General features: G+C 55.4%; 5 protein-coding genes across 5 annotated transcripts; all 5 read left to right on the top strand.

The window, feature by feature from the left end:
- Window positions 1-139: 139 nt before the first annotated feature.
- LOC311203766 (avidin-like) lies at window positions 140-1,164 on the top strand (the record flags this gene model as incomplete). Its single annotated transcript, XM_084278524.1, has 4 exons — window positions 140-211; window positions 334-461; window positions 601-849; window positions 1,119-1,164. 4 exons carry the CDS (start codon window positions 140-142, stop codon window positions 1,162-1,164), a joined length of 495 nt encoding a protein of 164 aa, XP_084134650.1.
- A 423-nt stretch (window positions 1,165-1,587) lies between these two features.
- LOC311203765 (avidin-like) lies at window positions 1,588-3,311 on the top strand (the record flags this gene model as incomplete). Its single annotated transcript, XM_084278523.1, has 4 exons — window positions 1,588-1,659; window positions 2,457-2,667; window positions 3,088-3,208; window positions 3,278-3,311. 4 exons carry the CDS (start codon window positions 1,588-1,590, stop codon window positions 3,309-3,311), a joined length of 438 nt encoding a protein of 145 aa, XP_084134649.1.
- Window positions 3,312-7,294: 3,983 nt separating this feature from the next.
- Window positions 7,295-8,715, top strand: LOC311203329 (avidin-like). Its single transcript, XM_084277990.1, has 4 exons — window positions 7,295-7,408; window positions 7,530-7,746; window positions 8,214-8,334; window positions 8,604-8,715. Exons 1-4 carry the CDS (start codon window positions 7,337-7,339, stop codon window positions 8,647-8,649), a joined length of 456 nt encoding a protein of 151 aa, XP_084134116.1. The 5' UTR covers window positions 7,295-7,336; the 3' UTR covers window positions 8,650-8,715.
- A 4,470-nt stretch (window positions 8,716-13,185) lies between these two features.
- Window positions 13,186-14,685, top strand: LOC311203330 (avidin-like). Its single transcript, XM_084277991.1, has 4 exons — window positions 13,186-13,324; window positions 13,447-13,657; window positions 14,157-14,277; window positions 14,547-14,685. The coding sequence occupies exons 1-4, from the start codon at window positions 13,253-13,255 to the stop codon at window positions 14,590-14,592; spliced, it is 450 nt and encodes a 149-aa protein (XP_084134117.1). The 5' UTR covers window positions 13,186-13,252; the 3' UTR covers window positions 14,593-14,685.
- A 4,823-nt stretch (window positions 14,686-19,508) lies between these two features.
- LOC311203331 (avidin-like) lies at window positions 19,509-21,014 on the top strand. The gene is made up of 4 exons (XM_084277992.1): window positions 19,509-19,626; window positions 19,749-19,959; window positions 20,486-20,606; window positions 20,876-21,014. The coding sequence occupies exons 1-4, from the start codon at window positions 19,555-19,557 to the stop codon at window positions 20,919-20,921; spliced, it is 450 nt and encodes a 149-aa protein (XP_084134118.1). The 5' UTR covers window positions 19,509-19,554; the 3' UTR covers window positions 20,922-21,014.
- Window positions 21,015-22,733: the final 1,719 nt, after the last annotated feature.

The following is a 22,733-nucleotide window of genomic DNA, read 5'->3' as shown; positions in this document are numbered from 1 at the left end:
ACCCAGATTGCTTAGTGCTCTGGCCAGACCTGCCACCCACAGCCTGGGCAGCAATAAAAAGGCGAGAGATAAGGCACCCAGTCAGGAGTCCTGCAAGGACCACATCCCTGGGTACACCCGCTGCCTGCCTGCTGCAGAGATGGTGCGAGCGGCTACTTTCCTCCTGGTGCTCAGCCTGGCTCTGGTGGCTTCCAGCCTCGCTGCAAGCAAGGTAACTGCAGGGTTGGGATGCTTAGGGCAGAGGGGCTGCAGCTCCTGGGGGTACCTGCTCCTGCCACCCTGCCCACGCCTGGGCTGTGCTGTGGCACCAACTCTGAGTCTCCTTTGCTCCAGTGTGTGCTGACCGGGCACTGGACCAACGACCTGGGCTCCAACATGACCACTGGGGAGGTGAACGAGAAAGGCGAATTCTCCGGCACCTATTTCACAGCCGTGTCATCCAGCACGGAGAAGATCAAGGTGTCTCCGCTGCTGGGCTCCCAGCACCTCGTCAAGGAGAAGACAAACACTGGGGGCTGAAACCTGCTACTTTCTGTTCATCTCCACGTGATACACGGCCCCCAGCCCCCTGACACCTCGTGCCTGCTTCCCCCATTGTAGCTGTCCCCAAAGGGCAGGGACAGCGCAGATCTACTGTCCCCCTGCGCTGGTGCTGGCTGTAGGGCCACGGGTTGGTGCTGACCTGTCAGCCCCGGCCACACTCACCTACACCTCCTGCCCATCCCCAGAGACCACCAGTGTCTTCACGGGCCAGTGCTTTGTGAACAGCACTGGAGAAGAAGTTCTGAAAACCATGTGGCTCCTGCGGTCATTTGTGGGCGACATCAAGGATAACTGGAAAGCCACCACGTGAGCACCCTGCCCCTGCCCTGCATGAGTCCCCTGTGCATCCCCGAGGGTCAGGGCTCTTGCACCCTGTGGTGCTCAGTGCCCAGCAGAGCTGCTGCCAGTGTGGGGGTGACTGAGGGTCGGGGTACTTGTGCATGGCTCCCCAGGGGTCCCACCAAGGTGCAAATGCTGCTGGGGAGTGGGGTGCTGCTGGGGAGTGGGAGGGTACACTTGCCGTGTGCACGAGTCCTTTTCCTACCCTTACATCTCCTCCCTCTGTGTCCCTGCAGGGTCGGCACCAATGAATTCAAACGCCTGCGCTCACGGAAGGAGTGAGGGTGAAACGCAGGGGTCCTGGCCAGGGCGCTGCCCCCGCCTCCTGTCCCACCACCTGCTTCTCTCAATAAAGTTTTGAATTCTTTCTGCAAACAACTTCTTGGCTCCTGTTGTGTTGTGGCTCGGAGCTGTGGCCTGGCATCCCATGGGCTCTGCTGTCACTGTCTCCCGAATGCAGTGTGTGCCCCTGCTCCCCCTGCTCTGTTGCAGTCCCACGACCTTGCAATACCCCCCTCAGGACCCCCACCTCGCCTGCAGGAGCAGGACCCAGCTCACTCTCCCACTGGTGTGGCCCTTGGCCGGAGGCCCAGCACAGGCAGCCGCTGCCCGGCCTGAGCTCCTCCGGTATAAAAGGGGCTGAGCTGGCGCCGGGAAGCACCAGGCAGAGCCCGGGCGCTGCGCACGGCCACCGCTGCTGCCACCATGGGGACCCTCGGTGTCTGCCTCCTGCTCGTCTGCCTCCTGCTCAGCCCTGGCACCGCTGCTGCCAGGAAGGTAAGGGCAGCCCGGGGGCACTTCCCCACTGGGGAGTCCCCTGCTCCTGCCGTGCCCAGGGTGCAGGGTGACTGATGGGGTTCTGCATGCCCTGGCCATGCCGTGCCATTGCTGGGGTGCAGCATGAGTGGCCAAGGGGCTGCAGGCTTTTGCTGTGCTGTGCTGCCCGGTGCCACCTGTGCCATGCCAGGCTGAGCTGTGCCACGCTGCTCTTTGCTCCAGCGTGCTGTACCATGCTGTGCAGTGCTGTGCCGTGCCATGCTGTGCTGTGTCCTGCCATGACACGTTATTCTGTGCCATTCCATGCTGTGCTATGTCCTGCCGTGCCATGCCATGCTGTGCAGTGACATGCTGTGCAGTGCTGTGACGTGCCATCCCATGCTGTGCCATGCCATGCTATACTGTGCTATGCTGTGCCATGCCGTGCCATGCCGTGCCATGCCATGCCATCCCATGCTGTGCCGTGCCATGCTATGCCATGCTCTACTGCGTTGTGAGAACATGGGCGAGGGGGTCACATGCTTTCACTGTGTCACGCCATGCTGTGTGGCACCCAGCACTCCCAGCTCTGCACTGTCCTGCCAGGGGAGGGAGAGGAGCTGGTCCACCCGGTGCCCATGCCACTGGTCCCAGCTGCCATGTGGAGGGGCCGTGCCATCCCCAAACACATGGAGCATGTGTCCTACTGCCCATGCATGTGGGAGGAGTTGTCAAGGGGGGAGTTGGGAGGGATGTTGGGGGGTTGTTGTCCATGGCTGTGTACTGCCCATGTCACCAGAATAACTCCTGGTCCCCAGTGTGACCTGCAAGGCCTGTGGAGAAACGAGCTGGGCTCCAACATGACACTCTCAGCCCTGGACGCATCAGGGACCTTCTCGGGCTCCTACCACACCGCAGTGGCAGCCACCAACAAGCAGATCCTGGTGTCACCCCTGCAAGGGGCCCAGCAGCACCCCGGTGCCAAGGGGCAGCACACCTTCGGCTTTACCGTGCAGTGGCAGTTTGCAGGTAGAGCGGTACCCAGCACAGCATCTCGTGGCAGCCAGCAGCCCCCAGCCCGTGCTGGGAGCAGGGTGCCCCATGGCTGCTCCTCCCCACTGCCTGTGACAGCCAGAGAAACACTGGCTGTGGCCACAGACCGCCCCAGTGCACTCACCCCTTCCATGGGATGTGGCGGGTGAGGGGAAGGGGTGTCCGTCTGTCTGGGAGAGGTGGTGGGGGTGCCCACCTGTTCAGGGGACAAGTCAGGGGTGGTGCCCATCTTTCTGCCCCGGGGAAGTGGAAGCGATCCATCTGGGCAATGTGGCAGGGAAGTACATCCGTTTGTCCAGGGCGCGTGGTGGGGGGTGTCTGTTTGTCTGCCAGGACCAGGTGGTCTGGGTTCCCCGGCCTCTCTGATCTCCCTCTGCTCCACTTGAACACCACCAGACTCCACGACCGTCTTTGTGGGACAGTGCTTTGTGAATTCCCACGGGAAGGAGACGCTGGAGACCACATGGCTCCTGCGGGAAGAGGTTCTGTCCCCCAGGGATGCCTGGAAAGCCACGAGGTGAGCCCTGCCCCTGCCCTCCCACCCCACAGCCCTGCCTGCCCTCTTGCTGACACAGCTACTCCACAGGGTCGGCAGCTCCACCTTCACCCGCGTCAAGTGATGGGGATGCATCAAGTTGCATGGGGTGATGGAGACAGAGACCAGGGCTGCCTGCATCCCACCATCCCACCTGCATCTGTGAGGACATCTGCCACCCTGGTCCTGTGCTGCGCCCCTGTCTGCTCCCAGGATCACTGCTGGGAAACACAACCTCACCCTGCCCACTTCCTCCCAGTGCCTCCCAGTAGTCTGCTGGTGCGTTCCCCCTTCCCAAAGCTTGCTGCCCCTGCTCATGGCCTCATCTCTGCTCCCCAGTCTGCCACATCTTTTCATTAAACTTCACTTCCTGCTGGGGTTTGGTCCTGGGTGCACACATGGGTGCCAGCCCCCATAGAGGGAACCATGGCCATGAGCCAGAAGCCTGGGCTGTTGGGGAGACTCAAAGTCCAGGTTGGATACTGGACGGAGCAGGGGAGGGACTTGGGGCTGCAGAGGCAGCTACTGGGTGGACTGGGTGGCTAAGGTCAGATACTGGAGGGATTCCTCATTTACACATGTACCTATGAACATATTCTCCACGGACTGGCTGTCACCCTATCAGCTGGAGGGTGGAACAGTATACAGCTTCTTTTGGGTGCCCAAATTCATAGGGCATCACTAGTACATTTCATTTGATCAGCCAATTAGGAGAGAAAACAAATACACACACCAAGGCAGGGCCCAGTGCCCTCTGCGTGGATCCATCTGACACACGAACTCACTAACTCGTCACTTCAGCAGCCCATGAAGTTTCTAACTCCCAAGTTCCCTAATCCGTAATGCACAGCTCCCAACTCCCCGCCCTGAGCACCCATAGGAGAAGCTGTGTGGGCAAGGAGAGGTGTGAAGGGCTCGAGGGAGGGTGCTGCTGGTGGGCTGAAGGGCTGCCAGAGGAAGCGACTGTCAGATGGGGCAGAGACTTTGGAGCAGCAAGCAAACAGTGCCCCAGGAAGATAGCAGGGCTGTCCAGCATCCTCTTCCTCTTACATTGTGCCCACCGTCCCCCAGCCTTCCTCAGCTCCTCTCCCTCCTTCCCTGCTGGGCTCTGGGGCTGCTCTCAGCATTTCCTGATCCTGGAGAGTGCACAGACCGGAGCCTGTCCAGAGTCTCTCTCTATCGACTGAGCCCAGCTGGCTGATGTGACCGGTGCTTCATCAGAAGCCATGCCTGCCTACTCATTGTCACCCCTGCAACCTCATCTTAGACTCACGGAATCACAGAACGCGTTGGGTTTGCAGGGACGCAGAAAGGCCATGCAGTCCAACCCCCTGCAGTGAGCAGGGACATCTTCACTAGGTCAGGTCACTCAGAGCAGCCTGTAGAAAGAGATACCCACACAGGAGCAGGTTTCCTGGGGGACTTGTCTCTGTGAGGGACCAGGCCGGAGCAGTCTGGGCCTGAAGGTCAGCACCCCACGGAAGGGAGCCCTGCTGAGGCAATCGGTGAGATGATGCCCTGACAGAAAGAACTCATGGAAATGTTAGTGGAGGACTGTCTCCTGTGGGTGAGACCCCACAGCGCAGCAGAGGAAGGCTGTGAGGAATGCCTCCCCACCCCCTTGCCCTGCCCAGCCCTGGCTAAGAAGGAAAACGAATGAGGCGGAATTGATGGAAACCCCCATTCCCCCAGTCCCTGCCCCTCCCTGTGCCACAATGGGGTGAATAAGGGCACAAAACCATGACTACAGTGCGGTCTGCTAAAAAGGGAGGGGTGGGGGAGGTGCTTTACGACTTGTCTGCACTTCTCATCACCTGACTCTGGTGTCACTGGGGGTGCAGGGCAGTGTCATCAATTAGAGAGTTTTCTTTCCTTTATTCTGTGCTGAGTCTGTTCTGCCTGTGACACTGATTGTGGAATGATCTCTCCCTGTCCTTATCTCCACTCCTAAGCCTTTCAATAGATATTTTCTTCCCTGTCCAGCTGAAAATGGCAGTGATGAAGCAGCTTTGGTGGGTGTCTCACCTCTAGCCAGAGCAAAAACAGCACAAAGGACAGCTGGGTTTATTGGCCTCCATACATCCTGTGGCCTGGCACATCAGATCCACAGGAGTGTAAGGCACAGCAGACAGGGGCTGGAGCACTCACAAAGCCCCCAAGCTGTGGTGGGGACCTGAGGATGGTTACAGCAATGGCAGCCGAGCAACTGGCAGCACAGGGGCAAACCCATCTGGGCAGCCCCAGTGTGGTAAGATACTGCTGCCTGACTGGAGAAGCTGGTTGTAAAAGTAAGTCATGTAGATGCCCATGTACCAAGAGCTGGGCCACCAAGAGCATCAGAACAATCAACAGGTGGGCCAGGCTCGGACAGGTCTGGACTGGCAACATAAGGGTGAATTATATATGGCTCTCTGGGCTGGCCCATGACACCTCTGGCCATCGAGGAAGAGATGCAACATATAGACCAGCTCTTGATTGAAGGGTGGGCTTGACCATGGATGCTTTTGCATAGGTTATCCATGCATGTGAGAACGTACGGCAGTCAAGCAAGCCAAGTGGGTAAAGCCTCTCTGCTATGGAGGACGATGACTGAAACGTGAATATGGGGGGCCTGGCAGATTGATTACATCATACTCCCACTCACCTGCCAAGGTGAGCACCAGGTACTTACAGTGGTGGAAGCAACCACCGGATGGCTGAAAACACATCCTGTGATTAATAGTCACCAAGAGTAATAGTTACCTGCTTAATAGTCACCAAGGCTATTGAGTTTTTATTCCAACTTTTCAAGGCTTCGTCTGTGCCCCATGCCACTGCCTGGAACATGATCCTGGGCCTTGAAGAGCAAGTCCTGTGGTGACAGAGCATGGCACTGAGTGCATGTATCACATTCCTGTCATGCACTAGCATACTGGAAAATCGGATGGTACAATGGGCTGTTAAAAGACTACTCTGAGAACAACGGCTGGTGGGACCCTCAAACATTGGTATATGTATTTAGCAAGGGCCACCTGGATAGTCAAAACTTGGAGATCTGCCAATCGAGATGGTGCTGCCCAGTCAAAACTTCCACGCACCACAGAAGGAAATAGAGTCCCCACAGTGGGTATCAAGAGTATGTTGGGGAAGACAGTCTGGGTTACTCCTGCCTTGGGCAAAGGCAAACCCATCTCCGGGACTGCTTTTGCTCAAGGACCTGTGTGCACCTGATGGGTGATGTGGAAGGGTGGGGGACTCTGATGTGTACCTCAAAGGCATCTGATTTTAGGTGAGAATAGCAATTAAATCAAATTGTATGATGTTAATTGCAAAATAACTCTGCCATCCTATGTTAGCACTACCACAACTGAGATATGCTGTATGAAGGGTATTACAGCAGGAATCACACGAAGTAATGAATGATGAACTTTGATGAAACCAAGCAAAATGCAGCAGTGGTAGAACTAGAACTGACTTGAGCAAGCAGTGCCCAGCAACTTCCTTGAAAACAGCATCTTCAGCTGGCAGACCGTGGGCATGCACCACGCCAGATGCACCAGCCATGAGCCCTGGATGCAGAAATCAACAATCCAGCAGCTGCTTCAGTGCTGGTTGGGGAGTGGGGGAGTGGGGGAAGGACAGGGATGCAGCAAATCATAAAGACCCCAGTGCTGGGTGGGTTTACATGAGGAAACCTGGTGGGGAGTGATGTTGTATGTTGCAGCTGATTCTGGGGTACACTGGGGTTGAGACTGACTGGCACCTCTGTGTACCCCAGGCACAGCAACGGGGTGCCGAATGGATGTCAGAATGCACGACATCTCCTTGAGAGGAGTTTCCTCTGGCTAAACATCCATCCTGATAGTCACTGACCTGCAGGAGCCAGGGTATCCCGTGGCGTGGCAGGGAAATACGGGCAAAGAGGAAGAGTTCTGGCATGCATTTCTGGTTATGTCTGACTGTAACTACTCAGGAACCTCAAATTCAGAAACACCCACATTGCTTAATGGTCTGCCCAGACCTGCCACCCACAGCCTGGGCAGCAATAAAAAGGCGAGAGATAAGGCGCCCAGTCAGGAGTCCTGCAAGGACCACATCCCTGGGTACACCCGCTGCCTGCCTGCTGCAGAGATGGTGCGAGCGGCTACTTTCCTCCTGGTGCTCAGCCTGGCTCTGGTGGCTTCCAGCCTCGCTGCAAGCAAGGTAACTGCAGGGTTGGGATGCTTAGGGCAGAGGGGCTGCAGCTCCTGGGGGTACCTGCTCCTGCCACCCTCCCACGCCTGGGCTGTGCTGTGGCACCAACTCTGAGTCCCCTTTGCTCCAGTGTGTGCTGACTGGGAACTGGACCAACGACCTGGGCTCCAACATGACCATTGGGGAGGTGAACGGGAATGGCGAATTCTCCGGCACCTATTTCACAGCCGTGTCATCCAGCACGGAGAAGATCAAGAAGTCACCGCTGCAGGGCTCCCAGCACCTCGTCAAGGAGAAGACAAACACACAGCCCACCTTCGGCTTCACTGTCAACTGGAGCTTTACAGGTGCTTCTTCTCCTCCCAGCAGTGTCCCCAGAGCTCCCCTGCCCTCCCTGTGGTGCCCCTGATGCTCTCCTGCCCTTCCCCGCAGTATCCCTCATGACCCCCTGCCTTCCCCTGCAGCGTCCCTGGTGCTCCCTGGTCCCCAGCACTCCCCCACCATCCCCTGCGGTGTCTCTGATGCTTCCCCATCCTTGACCCCAGGGCTCCTTGGCAGGTGTCACCTCTCAGTCCCAGGGCACAGAGGATGCACTGGGGGCTGAAACCTGCTACTTTCTGTTCACCTCCACGTGATACACGGCCCCCCAGCCCCCTGACACCTCGTGCCTGCTTCCCCCATTGTGGCTGTCCCCAAAGGGCAGGGACAGCACAGATCTACTGTCCCCCTGCGCTGGTGTTGGCTGTAGGGCCACGGGTTGGTGCTGACCTGTCAGCCCCGGCCACACTCACCTCCACCTCCTGCCCATCCCCAGAGACCACCAGTGTCTTCACGGGCCAGTGCTTTGTGAACAGCACTGGAGAAGAAGTTCTGAAAACCATGTGGCTCCTGCGGTTACACGCGGACAAGATCGAGAACAACTGGAACGCCACCACGTGAGCACCCTGCCCCTGCCCTGCATGAGTCCCCTGTGCATCCCCGAGGGTCAGGGCTCTTGCACCCTGTGGTGCTCAGTGCCCAGCAGAGCTGCTGCCAGTGTGGGGGTGACTGAGGGTCGGGGTACTTGTGCATGGCTCCCCAGGGGTCCCACCAAGGTGCAAATGCTGCTGGGGAGTGGGGTGCTGCTGGGGAGTGGGAGGGTGCACTTGCCGTGTGCACGAGTCCTTTTCCTACCCTTACATCTCCTCCCTCTGTGTCCCTGCAGGGTCGGCACCAATGAATTCAAACGCCTGCGCTCACGGAAGGAGTGAGGGTGAAACGCAGGGGTCCTGGCCAGGGCGCTGCCCCCGCCTCCTGTCCCACCACCTGCTTCTCTCAATAAAGTTTTGAATTCTTTCTGCAAACTTCTTCTTGGCTCCTGTTGTGTTGTGGCTCAGAGCTGTGGCCCGGCATCCCATGGGCTCTGCTGCCACTGTCCCCCAAATGCAGTGTGTGCCCCTGCTCCACTCTGACCCTGAATGCCTCCAGGGATGGGGCCTATGCCACCTCTCTGAGCAACCTGTACCCATGTCTCATCACCCTCAGAATGAAGAACTTCCTAATGTCTAATCTAAACCTGCCCTGCTCTAGTTTAAAACCACTGCCCCTCATCATATCTCTCCATGCCCTTACAGACAGTCCTTCCCCAGCCTTTCCGTAGGCCTCTTCAGGTACTTGAAGGCCGCTCTAAGTCTCCCCAGAGTCTTCTCTCCTGCAGGCTGAACAAGCCCAACTCTCTCAGCCTGTCTTCGTAGGAGAGGTGGTGCAGCCCTATGACCATCCTTGTGGCCTCCTCTGGACCTGCTACAAGAGATCCATGTTATTCTTGTGCTGAGAGCTCCAAAGCTGGACACTGTATTCCAGGTGGGGTCTCAGCAGAGCAGAGGGGCAGAATCACCTGTCTCAGTCTGCTGGCCACAGTTCTTTTGATGCAGCCCAGGATTTGGTTGGCCTTCTGGGCTGCAAGTGCTGCGAGTGCTGTTGGTTCATGCCCAGTTTTTCATCCACCAGCACCCCCAAGTCCTTTTCCACAGGGCTGCTCTCTGTCACATAATGCCCCATCCTGAGTTGATAATGAGGATTGTCCCAACCCATGTGCAGGACCTTGCACTTGTCCTTGTTGACTTCATTGATGTTTGCCCAGGCCCACCTCTCTACCTGGTCTAGGTCCCTCTGGAGCACATCCCATCTCTCTGGTGTGTCAACCACACCGCTCAGCTTGGTGTCATCTGCGATGGTCTGAGGGTGCTCTCAATCCCACTGTCTTCATTGATGAAGATATTAAACAACACTGGTCCCAGTATGGGCTGCTGAGGGATACCACTTGTCACTCCTCTCCATCTGGACATCATGCTGTTGACCACCACCCTCTGGATGTGACCATCCAGACAATTTCTTACTCACTGGATAGTCCACCCATCAAATCCGTATTTCTTCAACGTGGAGAGAAGGATGTTGTGGGGGACTGTGTCAAAGGCCTTGCAAAAGTCCAGACATACGACATCCATTGCTCTTCCTTTGTCAACTGATGCAGGCACTCCATTGTAGAAAGCCATTGGGTTGGTCAGACAGGACCGGTGAAGTCATGCTGGCTGTCACAAATCACCTCCCTGTCCTTCCTGTCCTAGGATGACCTGTTCCATAGTCCTCCCAGGCACAGAAGTGCCTTCCCCACATCTCTGTCCTTATCTCTGCATCCTCATCCTCACCTCTGCAACCTCATCCTTACACGGGCATCCTCATCATGAACTCCTGCATCCTTATCCTCACTCCTGACTTGCACACGCAGCCCCTCAGTTCAGCCCCATGCCAACTGCATCCTTGGCACTGGATGCACACTTGCATCCTCAGCAATGCTCTGAGCACCCGGCACTCATTCTCATGATCACCCTCCCCAAACTGTGACAGCCCGCTGTGGCTGTCACCAGCACCAAACCCTTCTCCAAATGGACAGTGAGCCTAGAGTCTTAAAGTGGGAGTGGGAGGATGAGGCTGGGAGCCCTGGTAGGATAAGCCCACTGAAGGAAACAGTGCCATCAGGAAACATGGATCTGGGGAGTAAAGCTTCATTTCTGTCCTTTCAGCACATTCTCTGCCTGTTACATTTTCTTCTGCACGTTAAAGAATCGCAGTCCTCAACAGGAGATGATGGAAGCAGCCTGCTGCATTAGCAGGGGAGCAGAAACAGAAAGCAAACCCAACACCTTTACCAGAAGCCAGCACACATCACTGCCACCCCCCTAGAAGCCGTGCTTGCCAGCTGTCCCAGCCACCCCTTATCTCTCCATTGGATGGATGCCTTCTTTTTTAATGGGAGTTGGAAGGGACCTTGAAAGATCATCGCATCCAACCCTCTGCCAGAGCAGGATCACGCAGACTAAATCCCACAGGAATGCATCCAGGTGGGTTTGAATGTCTCCAGAGGTGACTCCACAGCCTCTCTGGGCAGCCTGTCCCAGCCCTCACTGTGAAAAAGTTCCTCCTTATGTTCACATGGAACTTCCTCTGCTCCAGCTTGCACCCACTGCCCCTTATCCTATTGCTGCCATCACTGAGAACAGCCTGGCTCCATCCTCCTGACTCTCGTCCTTTATATATTTATAAACATTAGTGAGGTCACCCCTCAGTCTCCTCCAGGCTAAAGAGACCCAGCTCCCTCAGCTTCTCCTCATAAGGAAGGTGTTCCACTCCCTTCATCATCTTAGTGGCCCTGAGCTGGGCTCTTTCAAGGAGATCTGTGTTCTTCTTGAACTCAGGGTCCAGAACTGGATACACTGTTCCAGGTGTGGCCTCACCAGGGCAGAGTCGAGGTGGGGAAGGACCTCTCTTGATCTGGGAGAGGTCCTCTCTGCCCTGGGTGGCTGTTGTGACAGAGAGAGCCCAAAGTCCCAGACCACATGAACTCAGTTCTGAGGGATGTCCCACAGACTAAGGGAACGGTATCTCAAAACCAGGGAAAATGGTGGCAATTAATTGGAAGTTTCTGTACCATCTGGGCACAACACAGATGGTATATAATAAGGGATGGATAACATCCTGGGTTTGTCTGGGATAGAATTAATTCTCACCAGAAGCTGGGAGGGGGCACAGCCAGGTGACCCAAACTAGCCAGAGGGGGTACTCACTCCATGCCATACCACATCACGCTCACCATGGAAAGGGGCTAGTCAGGGAGAGACAGTGTAGCTCCCGCATGGGCTGGGTGTCTGGTTGGTCCCTGGCTGAGCAGACTGCACTGTGTATCACTCACTTTGCATGTTATAGGTCCTGTTGTGGTTGTTTCCCCCTTCCTTGGCTGTCCCAGCAAAGTGTCCCAATCCCAAACCAGGAGCTTTGCCTTTGTCTCTGCATCCTCCACCCCACGGCACCAGGGGAAGGCAAGTGAGCCAGCAGACACGTGCTGCTGAGCCGCCGTCTGGAGCTGAACCGCACCCCCACCCCTGTGCACACGAGTGACCATGGGCTCCCTGCACGACCTCCCTCAAGGGGTGACAGCAAGGGGGTGACAGCAAGGGGGTGACAGCATGGGGGTGACATCAAGGGGGTGACGGCTGCCACTACTGCCCCCTGCAGCTAACCTAGACCAACCGAGCTCAGCCACGCTCCAGGAGGCACCCTCCTGCCAAAAAAAACCCCAGCCAAAACAAACAGTAGCTGTGTGTGAGAGCATACCTCTTTGTGCGGACAATTTCTAAGTGGGAAACAAACACCGGGCCGGGAATTTCCCAAGGGCAGCGGAGCTCTTGCTGGCAGGGGTGCAGAGGGCTCCTGCAGAGAGGAGAGGGAGGTGTTGAGAGGCTGACCGCAGAACCACAATGTTCTCCACCGTGGGTAGGAATGAATTTTACTGTGGGGAGAAAGCAGGGCACAAATGTGAGATTAAAGGGAAAACAAAAATTTGGAAATATCTCAGAGAAGTTGCAGAGAGCTGCCTTGTCTCCATTTCAAGAAAATCAGTGTTTTCTGGGAAACAGCTCCATCAACTCTTGCTGTGAAGACAAGGGGAATTAAACAAGACATGTTTTTGAAGGCTGCATTGAAAATCATTGAGGAATCAATGAGAAAAGATATTGTGAACTGATCCCCTTCAGCCTCCCCATCCAGCAACAACCATAACGTAAGGGGAATTACATAAGGTCATACTTGAAGTTACTTAAGAATCCCTGCATAAATACAGATTTTTGTCTGCACTAAAACATGACATGCAAGATATTTGGGGAATGTTTGTTATTCATAAAAAAATTAATTTCCTTCCAACAAAAGCTAGTCTGTAAAAACAGCAGCAGACCTTCACGGTCGCCCTAGGCAAGGTGCTTTGTTAGTGGGATCGGTGGCTGCTTCAGCGATGCTTGGGGAGGGGCAGGGGGGAGTGGTGGAGGGGCAGGGATACAGCGAAGCTGCAAAAAGACCCCAGTGATGGGTGGGTTTACAGGAGGAATTTGGTAAGGAGTGGTGCTGTGTGCTGCACTTGATCCTGGGCTACACTGGAGTTGAGACTGACTGGCACCTCTGTACACCCAGGCACAGCAAGGGGGTGCCAAAAGGGTGTCAGAAAGGATAACAGGCCCCTGAGGAGAGTTTCCCCTGGCTAAACATCCATCCTGATAGTCACTGACCTGCAGGAGCCAGGGTGTCCCCGTGAGGTGCCAGGTAAATATGTGCAAGGAGGAAGAGTTCTGTCAAGCATTTCTGGGAATATCTGACTGTAACCACCCAGAAACTTCAGAATCGGAAACACCCAGATTGCTTAATGCTCTGGCCAGACCTGCCACCCACAGCCTGGGCAGCAATAAAAAGGCAAGAGAGAAAGCGCCCAGTCAGGAGTCCTGCAAGGAGCACATCCCTGGGTACACCAGCTGCCTGCCTGCTGCAGAGATGGTGCGAGTGGCTGCTTTCCTCCTGGTGCTCAGCCTGGCTGCGGTGGCTTCCAGCCTCACTGCAAGAAAGGTAACTGCAGGGTTGGGATGCTTAGGGCAGAGGGGCTGCAGCTCCTGGGGGTACCTGCTCCTGTCCCCCTGCCCACGCCTGGGCTGTGCTGTGGCACCAACTCTGAGTCCCCTTTGCTCCAGTGTGTGCTGACCGGGCGCTGGACCAACGACCTGGGCTCCAACATGACCATTGGGGAGGTGAACGGGAATGGCGAATTCTCTGGCTCCTATCACACAGCCGTGACTGCCACCAACAACGAGATCAAGAAGTCACCACTGCAGGGCTCCCAGCACCGCACGAACCAGAAGAGACAGCCCACCTTCGGCTTCACCGTCAACTGGAGCTTTTCAGGTGCTTCTCCTTTTCCATGCTCCCTGCAGTGTCCCAGGAGTTCCGCTGTCCTCCCAGCAGTGTCCCCAGAGCTCCCCTGCCCTCCCTGTGGTGCCCCTGATGCTCTCCTGCCCTTCCCCGCAGTATCCCTCATGACCCCCTGCCTTCCCCTGCAGCGTCCCTGGTGCTCCCTGGTCCCCAGCACTCCCCCACCATCCCCTGCGGTGTCTCTGACGCTTCCCCATCCTTGACCCCAGGCAGGTGTCACCTCTCAGTCCCAGGGCACAGAGGATGCACTGGGGGCTGAAACCTGCTATTTTCTGTTCACCTCCATGTAATACGCTCCCCCCCCCCAGCCCCCTGACACCTCGTGCCTGCTTCCCCCATTGTAGCTGTCCCCAACGGGCAGGGACAGCACAGATCTACTGTCCCCCTGCGCTGGTGCTGGCTGTAGGGCCACGGGTTGGTGCTGACCTGTCAGCCCCGGCCACACTCACCTCCACCTCCTGCCCATCCCCAGATTCCATCACCGTCTTCACGGGCCAGTGCTTTGTGAACAGCAATGGAGAAGAAGTTCTGAAAACCATGTGGCTCCTGCGGTCATTTGTGGGCGACATCCAGGATGACTGGAAAGCCACCATGTGAGCACCCTGCCCCTGCCCTGCATGAGTCCCCTGTGCATCTCCGAGGGTCAGGGCTCTTGCACCCTGTGGTGCTCAGTGCCCAGCAGAGCTGCTGCCAGTGTGGGGGTGACTGAGGGTGGGGGTACTTGTGCATGGTTCCCCAGGGGTCCCACCAAGGTGCAAATGCTGCTGGGGAGTGGGGTGCTGCTGGGGAGTGGGAGGGTGCACTTGCCGTGTGCACGAGTCCTTTTCCTACCCTTACATCTCCTCCCTCTGTGTCCCTGCAGGGTCGGCACCAATGAATTCAAACGCCTGCGCTCACAGAGGGAGTGAGGGTGAAACACAGGGGTCCTGGCCAGGGCGCTGCCCCCGCCTCCTGTCCCACCACCTGCTTCTCTCAATAAAGTTTTGAATTCTTTCTGCAAACTTCTTCTTGGCTCCTGTTGTGTTGTGGCTCAGAGCTGTGGCCCGGCATCCCATGGGCTCTGCTGCCACTGTCCCCAAAATGCAGTGTGTGCCCCCTCTCTCCCCACATTTGCCTGGGCTTTCACTGTGTCACGCCATGCTGTGTGGCACCCAGCACTCCCAGCTCTGCACGGCCCTGCCATGGAGGCTTGAGGGGCTGATCCAGCCGGTGCCCATGCCACCGGTCCCAGCTGCCATGTGGAGGGGCCGTGCCATCCCCAAACACATGGGGCATGTGTCCCACTGCCCATGCATGTGGGAGGAGTTGGGAAGGGGGGAGTTGGGGGAGATACGGGGTGGGAGGTTTTGTTCAGGGCTGAGCACTGCTCGTGTCACCAGAATAACTCCTGGTGCCCAGTGTGACCTGCAAGGCCTGTGGAGAAACGAGCTGTGCTCCAACATGACACTCTCAGACCTGGATGCATCAGGGACCTTCTCAGGGCCTCCACCACCTCTCTAAGCAACTGTACCCATGTCTCACAACCCTCAGAGTGAAGAACTTCCTAATGTCTCATCTAAACCTGCCCTGCTCTAGTTTAAAACCAGTGCCCCTCATCATATCTCTCCATGCCCTTACAGACAGTCCTTCCCCAGCCTTTCCGTAGGCCTCTTCAGGTACTTGAAGGCCGCTCTAAGTCTCCCCAGAGTCTTCTCTCCTGCAGGCTGAACAAGCCCAACTCTCTCAGCCTGTCTTCGTAGGAGAGGTGGTGCAGCCCTATGACCATCCTTGTGGCCTCCTCTGGACCTGCTACAAGAGATCCATGTTATTCTTGTGCTGAGAGCTCCAAAGCTGGACACTGTATTCCAGGTGAGGTCTCAGTAGAGCAGAGCAGAGGGGCAGAATCACCTGTCTCAGTCTGCTGGCCACAGTTCTTTTGATGCAGCCCAGGATTTGGTTGGCCTTCTGGGCTACGAGTACTGTGAGTGCTGTTGGTTCATGCCCAGTTTTTCATCCACCAGCACCCCCAAGTCCTTTTCCACAGGGCTGCTCTCTGTCACATAATGCCCCATCCTGAGTTGATAATGAGGATTGTCCCAACCCATGTGCAGGACCTTGCACTTGTTCTTGTTGACTTCATTGATGTTTGCCCAGGCCCACCTCTCTAACTGGTCTAGGTCCCTTTGGAGCACATCCCATCCCTCTGGTGTGTCAACCACACCACTCAGCTTGGTGTCATCTGCTATGGTCTGAGGGTGCTCTCAATCCCACTGTCTTCATTGATGAAGATATTAAACAACACTGGTCCCAGTATGGGCTGCTGAGGGATACCACTTGTCACTCCTCTCCATCTGGACATCATGCTGTTGACCACCACCCTCTGGATGTGACCATCCAGACAATTTCTTACTCACTGGATAGTCCACCCATCAAATCCGTATTTCTTCAACGTGGAGAGAAGGATGTTGTGGGGGACTGTGTCAAAGGCCTTGCAAAAGTCCAGACATACGACATCCATTGCTCTTCCTTTGTCAACTGATGCAGGCACTCCATTGTAGAAAGCCATTGGGTTGGTCAGACAGGACTGGTGAAGTCATGCTGGCTGTCACAAATCACCTCCCTGTCCTCCCTGTCCTAGGATGACCTGTTCCATAGTCCTCCCAGGCACAGAAGTGCCTTCCCCACATCTCTGTCCTTATCTCTGCATCCTCATCCTCACCTCTGCAACCTCATCCTTACACGGGCATCCTCATCATGAACTCCTGCATCCTTATCCTCACTCCTGACTTGCACACGCAGCCCCTCAGTTCAGCCCCATGCCAACTGCATCCTTGGCACTGGATGCACACTTGCATCCTCAGCAATGCTCTGAGCACCCGGCACTCATTCTCATGGTCACCCTCCCCAAACTGTGACAGCCCGCTGTGGCTGTCACCAGCACCAAACCCTTCTCCAAATGGACAGTGAGCCTAGAGTCTTAAAGTGGGAGTGGGAGGATGAGGCTGGGAGCCCTGGTAGGATAAGCCCACTGAAGGAAACAGTGCCATCAGGAAACATGGATCTGGGGAGTAAAGCTTCATTTCTGTCCTTTCAGCACATTCTCTGCCTGCTACATTTTCTTCTGCATGTTAAAGAATCACAGTCCTCAACAGGAGATGATGGAAGCAGCCTGCTGCATTAGCAGGGGAGCAGAAACAGAAAGCAAAACCAACACCTTTACCAGAAGCCAGCACACATCACTGCCACCCCCCTAGAAGCCGTGCTTGCCAGCTGTCCCAGCCACCCCTTATCTCTCCATTGGATGGATGCCTTCTTTTTTAATGGGAGTTGGAAGGGACCTTGAAAGATCATCGCATCCAACCCCCTGCCAGAGCAGGATCACGCAGACTAAATCCCACAGGAATGCATCCAGGTGGGTTTGAATGTCTCCAGAGGTGACTCCACAGCCTCTCTGGGCAGCCTGTCCCAGCCCTCACTGTGAAGAAGTTCCTCCTTATGTTCACATGGAACTTCCTCTGCTCCAGCTGCACCCGCTGCCCCTTATCCTATTGCTGCCATCACTGAGATGAGCCTGGCTCCATCCTCCTGACTCTTGTCCTTTACATATTTATAAACATTAGTAAGGTCACCCCTCAGTCTCCTCCAGGCTAAAGAGACCCAGCTCCCTCAGCTTCTCCTCATAAGGAAGGTGTTCCACTCCCTTCATCATCTTAGTGGCCCTGTGATGGGCACTTTCAAGGAGTTCTGTGTTCTTGAACTCAGGGCCCAGAACTGGAAACACTGTTCCAGGTGTGGCCTCACCAGGGCAGTGTCAAGGTGGGGAAGGACCTCTCTTGATCTGGGAGAGGTCCTCTCTGCCCTGGGTGGCTGTTGTGACAGAGAGAGCCCAAAGTCCCAGACCACATGAACTCAGTTCTGAGGGATGTCCCACAGACTAAGGGAACGGTATCTCAAAACCAGGGAAAATGGTGGCAATTAATTGGAACTTTCTGTACCATCTGGGCACGACACAGATGGTATACAATAAGGGATAACATCCTGGGTTTGGCTGGGATAGAATTAATTCTCACCAGAAGCTGGGAGGGGGCACAGCCAGGTGACCCAAACTAGCCAAAGGGGGTACTCGCTCCATGCCATACCACATCACGCTCACCATGGAAAGGGGTTAGTCAGGGAGAGACAGTGTAGCTCCTGCATGGGCTGGGTGTCTGGTTGGTCCCTGGCTGAGCAGACTGCACTGTGTATCACTCACTTTGCATGTTATAGGTCCTGTTGTGGTTGTTTCCCCCTTCCTTGGCTGTCCCAGCAAAGTGTCCCAATCCCAAACCAGGAGCTTTGCCTTTGTCTCTGCATCCTCCACCCCACGGCACCAGGGGAAGGCAAGTGAGCCAGCAGACACGTGCTGCTGAGCTGCCGTCTGGAGCTGAACCGCACCCCCACCCCTGTGCACCCTACTGACCATGGGCTCCCTGCACGACCTCCCTCAAGGGGTGACAGCAAGGGGGTGACAGCAAGGGGGTGACAGCACGGGGGTGACAGCAAGGGGGTGACATCAAGGGGGTGACGGCTGCCACTACTGCCCCCTGCAGCTAACCTAGACCAACCGAGCTCAGCCACGCTCCAGGAGGCACCCTCCTGCCAAAAAAAACCCCAGCCAAAACAAACAGTAGCTGTGTGTGAGAGCATACCTCTTTGTGCGGACAATTTCTAAGTGGGAAACAAACACCGGGCCGGGAATTTCCCAAGGGCAGCGGAGCTCTTGCTGGCAGGGGTGCAGAGGGCTCCTGCAGAGAGGAGAGGGAGGTGTTGAGAGGCTGACTGCAGAACCACAATGTTCTCCACCGTGGGTAGGAATGAATTTTACTGTGGGGAGAAAGCAGGGCACAAATGTGAGATTAAAGGGAAAACAAAAATTTGGAAATATCTCAGAGAAGTTGCAGAGAGCTGCCTTGTCTCCATTTCAAGAAAATCAGTGTTTTCTGGGAAACAGCTCCATCAACTCTTGCTGTGAAGACAAGGGGAATTAAACAAGACATGTTTTTGAAGGCTGCATTGAAAATCATTGAGGAATCAATGAGAAAAGATATTGTGAACTGATCCCCTTCAGCCTCCCCATCCAGCAACAACCATAACGTAAGGGGAATTACATAAGGTCATACTTGAAGTTACTTAAGAATCCCTGCATAAATACAGATTTTTGTCTGCACTAAAACATGACATGCAAGATATTTGGGGAATGTTTGTTATTCATAAAAAAATTGATTTCCTTCCAACAAAAGCTAGTCTGTAAAAACAGCAGCAGACCTTCACGGTCGCCCTAGGCAAGGTGCTTTGTTAGTGGGATTGGTGGCTGCTTCAGCGATGCTTGGGGAGGGGCAGGGGGGAGTGGTGGAGGGGCAGGGATCCAGTGAAGCTGCAAAAAGACCCCAGTGATGGGTGGGTTTACAGGAGGAATTTGGTAAGGAGTGGTGCTGTGTGCTGCACTTGATCCTGGGCTACACTGGAGTTGAGACTGATTGGCACCTCTGTACGCCCAGGCACAGCAGGGGGGTGCCAAAAGGGTGTCAGAAAGGATAACAGGGCCCTGAGGAGAGCTTCCCCTGGCTAAACATCCATCCTGATAGTCACTGACCTGCAGGAGCCAGGGTGTCCCCGTGAGGTGCCAGGTAAATATGTGCAAGGAGGAAGAGTTCTGTCAAGCATTTCTGGGAATATCTGACTGTAACCACCCAGAAACTTCAGAATCGGAAACACCAAGATTGCTTAATGCTCTGGCCAGACCTGCCACCCACAGCCTGGGCAGCAATAAAAAGGCAAGAGAGAAAGCGCCCAGTCAGGAGTCCTGCAAGGAGCACATCCCTGGGTACACCAGCTGCCTGCCTGCTGCAGAGATGGTGCAAGCGGCTACTTTCCTCCTGGTGCTCAGCCTGGCTGCGGTGGCTTCCAGCCTCACTGCAAGAAAGGTAACTGCAGGGTTGGGATGCTTAGGGCAGAGGGGCTGCAGCTCCTGGGGGTACCTGCTCCTGCCACCCTGCCCACGCCTGGGCTGTGCTGTGGCACCAACTCTGAGTCCCCTTTGCTCCAGTGTGTGCTGACCGGGCGCTGGACCAACGACCTGGGCTCCAACATGACCATTGGGGAGGTGAACGGGAATGGCGAATTCTCTGGCTCCTATCACACAGCCGTGACTGCCACCAACAACGAGATCAAGAAGTCACCACTGCAGGGCTCCCAGCACCGCACGAACCAGAAGAGACAGCCCACCTTTGGTTTCACCGTCAACTGGAGCTTTTCAGGTGCTTCTCCTTTTCCAGGCTCCCTGCAGTGTCTCCAGAGTTCCGCTGTCCTCCCAGCAGTGTCCCCAGAGCTCCCCTGCCCTCCCTGTGGTGCCCCTGATGCTCTCCTGCCCTTCCCCACAGTATCCCTCATGACCCCCTGCCTTCCCCTGCATCATCCCTGGTGCTCCCTGGTCCCCAGCACTCCCCCACCATCCCCTGCGGTGTCTCTGATGCTTCCCCATCCTTGACCCCAGGCAGGTGTCACCTCTCAGTCCCAGGGCACAGAGGATGCACTGGGGGCTGAAACCCGCTATTTTCTGTTCACCTCCATGTGATACATGCCCCACCCCCCCAGCCCCCGCCCCCAGCCTCCCCCGCAGCCCCCTGACAGCTCGTGCCTGCTTCCCCCATTGTGGCTGTCCCCAAAGGGCAGGGACAGCACAGATCTAATGTCCCCCTGCGCTGGTGCTGGCTGTAGGGTCACAGGTTGGTGCTGACCTGTCAGCCCCGGCCACACTCACCTCCACCTCCTGCCCATCCCCAGATTCCATCACCGTCTTCACGGGCCAGTGCTTTGTGAACAGCAATGGAGAAGAAGTTCTGAAAACCATGTGGCTCCTGCGGTCATTTGTGGGCGACATCCAGGATGACTGGAAAGCCACCATGTGAGCACCCTGCCCCTGCCCTGCATGAGTCCCCTGTGCATCCCCGAGGGTCAGGGCTCTTGCACCCTGTGGTGCTCAGTGCCCAGCAGAGCTGCTGCCAGTGTGGGGGTGACTGAGGGTGGGGGTACTTGTGCATGGTTCCCCAGGGGTCCCACCAAGGTGCAAATGCTGCTGGGGAGTGGGGTGCTGCTGGGGAGTGGGAGGGTGCACTTGCCGTGTGCACGAGTCCTTTTCCTACCCTTACATCTCCTCCCTCTGTGTCCCTGCAGGGTCGGCACCAATGAATTCAAACGCCTGCGCTCACAGAAGCAGTGAGGGTGAAACACAGGGGTCCTGGCCAGGGCGCTGCCCCCGCCTCCTGTCCCACCACCTGCTTCTCTCAATAAAGTTTTGAATTCTTTCTGCAAACTTCTTCTTGGCTCCTGTTGTGTTGTGGCTCAGAGCTGTGGTCTAGCATCCCATGGGCTCTGCTGTCACTGTCCCCAAAATGCAGTGTGTGCCCCCTCTCTCCTCACATTTGCCTGGGCTTTCACTGTGTCACGCCATGCTGTGTGCACCCAGCACTCCCAGCTCTGCACGGCCCTGCCATGGAGGCTTGAGGGGCTGATCCAGCCGGTGCCCATGCCACCGGTCCCAGCTGCCATGTGGAGGGGCCGTGCCATCCCCAAACACATGGGGCATGTGTCCCACTGCCCATGCATGTGGGAGGAGTTGGGAAGGGGGGAGTTGGGGGAGATACGGGGTGGGAGGTTTTGTTCAGGGCTGAGCACTGCTCGTGTCACCAGAATAACTCCTGGTGCCCAGTGTGACCTGCAAGGCCTGTGGAGAAACGAGCTGGGCTCCAACATGACACTCTCAGACCTGGATGCATCAGGGACCTTCTCAGGGCCTCCACCACCTCTCTAAGGAACCGTACCAGTGTCTCACAACCCTCAGAGTGAAGAACTTCCTAATGTCTAATCTAAACCTGCCCTGCTCTAGTTTAAAACCAGTGCCCCTCATCATATCTCTCCATGCCCTTACAGACAGTCCTTCCTGTGGAAAATGCTAGGAAATGTTGCTTTTACAAATTGAAAAGGGTTATTGTATTCTCTGTAGAAGAATTTAGGATATATAGAAACTCACAGTTGATTGAACAAAACTGAACTTTATTGGTGTACACAACTATAACAACAATAGAAACCAGCCACAATAAGAAAAATAATCAAAATAATAATAAGTCCGGACAACAGATAACATTGAATTTTAAAGCGCCGCTCCCAAATGTCCACATCATTTTCAGCAGAAGCCTGGGTCGTCTGCCTGGAATTAAAACAATTAACAGAAAAAGAAAATCTTGATTCTTTCTAAATTATCTGAGCTTGAAGAGACCTTTTAGTCTCAGTAATACCCACCTGTCTGGTTGTTCTGGTGGGTAGAATCGCACTCATTCGGAAGGCGACAACCAGAAAGTCTAATGGCAAGGGAACAATATACCACTATAGCCATAGCAAGGACATTGCCCCTGCTGCCTGGCTATAGTGCTGTAGCAAGGAAAATTTACCACTCGTGGAGTTGTAGACGCATCCCGGGATTCAGGCAGGGGGTTTGAGGTCTCGTCTTCTCTAACGCCGGCCATTTTGTACGGCTCTGCTGCTCAACTGCGTGTTCACCTAACTGTGTGCTTTGGGAAACGCGCAGGCGCGGTTTTCCCTCACCACCTCCCCACAGAAAGTACTAGAAAAGGAAGCTCACGCATGTGTAAATCCAGTGAACCCAGTATTTCTGCCATGATGATGGCGCATGACAAAAAAGATGACTCCAGCCGGTTTTGACTAGGCCTGGAGACCCATCTAAAGCTTAATTTGCTAAGTAATGGGTGATGGGGTGGGAAAGCTGTGGACTTATGTTTCAACATTGCTGAAATACTGCATTAAGATGCTTGTAAAGGGTTAAGGAAGACTTGCTAACAGGATGAAGTGCCACAGTGGTGACCTCCCATAAACAATGCCTCGCTTGAAGGACTCTGCCTCACTGATAAAGAAGAAACATCAATTGGGACATAAGTTTGAGTCTAACACCGTATTTTAAGTAAAATACACACTCGAGGACTATGTGCTCTGTGGATAGAAAATGACTTCTTTGACA

Source organism: Gallinula chloropus, assembly GCF_964237585.1.
Source record: "Gallinula chloropus genome assembly, chromosome: Z".
Classification (NCBI taxonomy): Eukaryota; Metazoa; Chordata; class Aves; order Gruiformes; family Rallidae; genus Gallinula; species Gallinula chloropus.
This window is presented reverse-complemented; position numbering and strand designations above follow the sequence as displayed.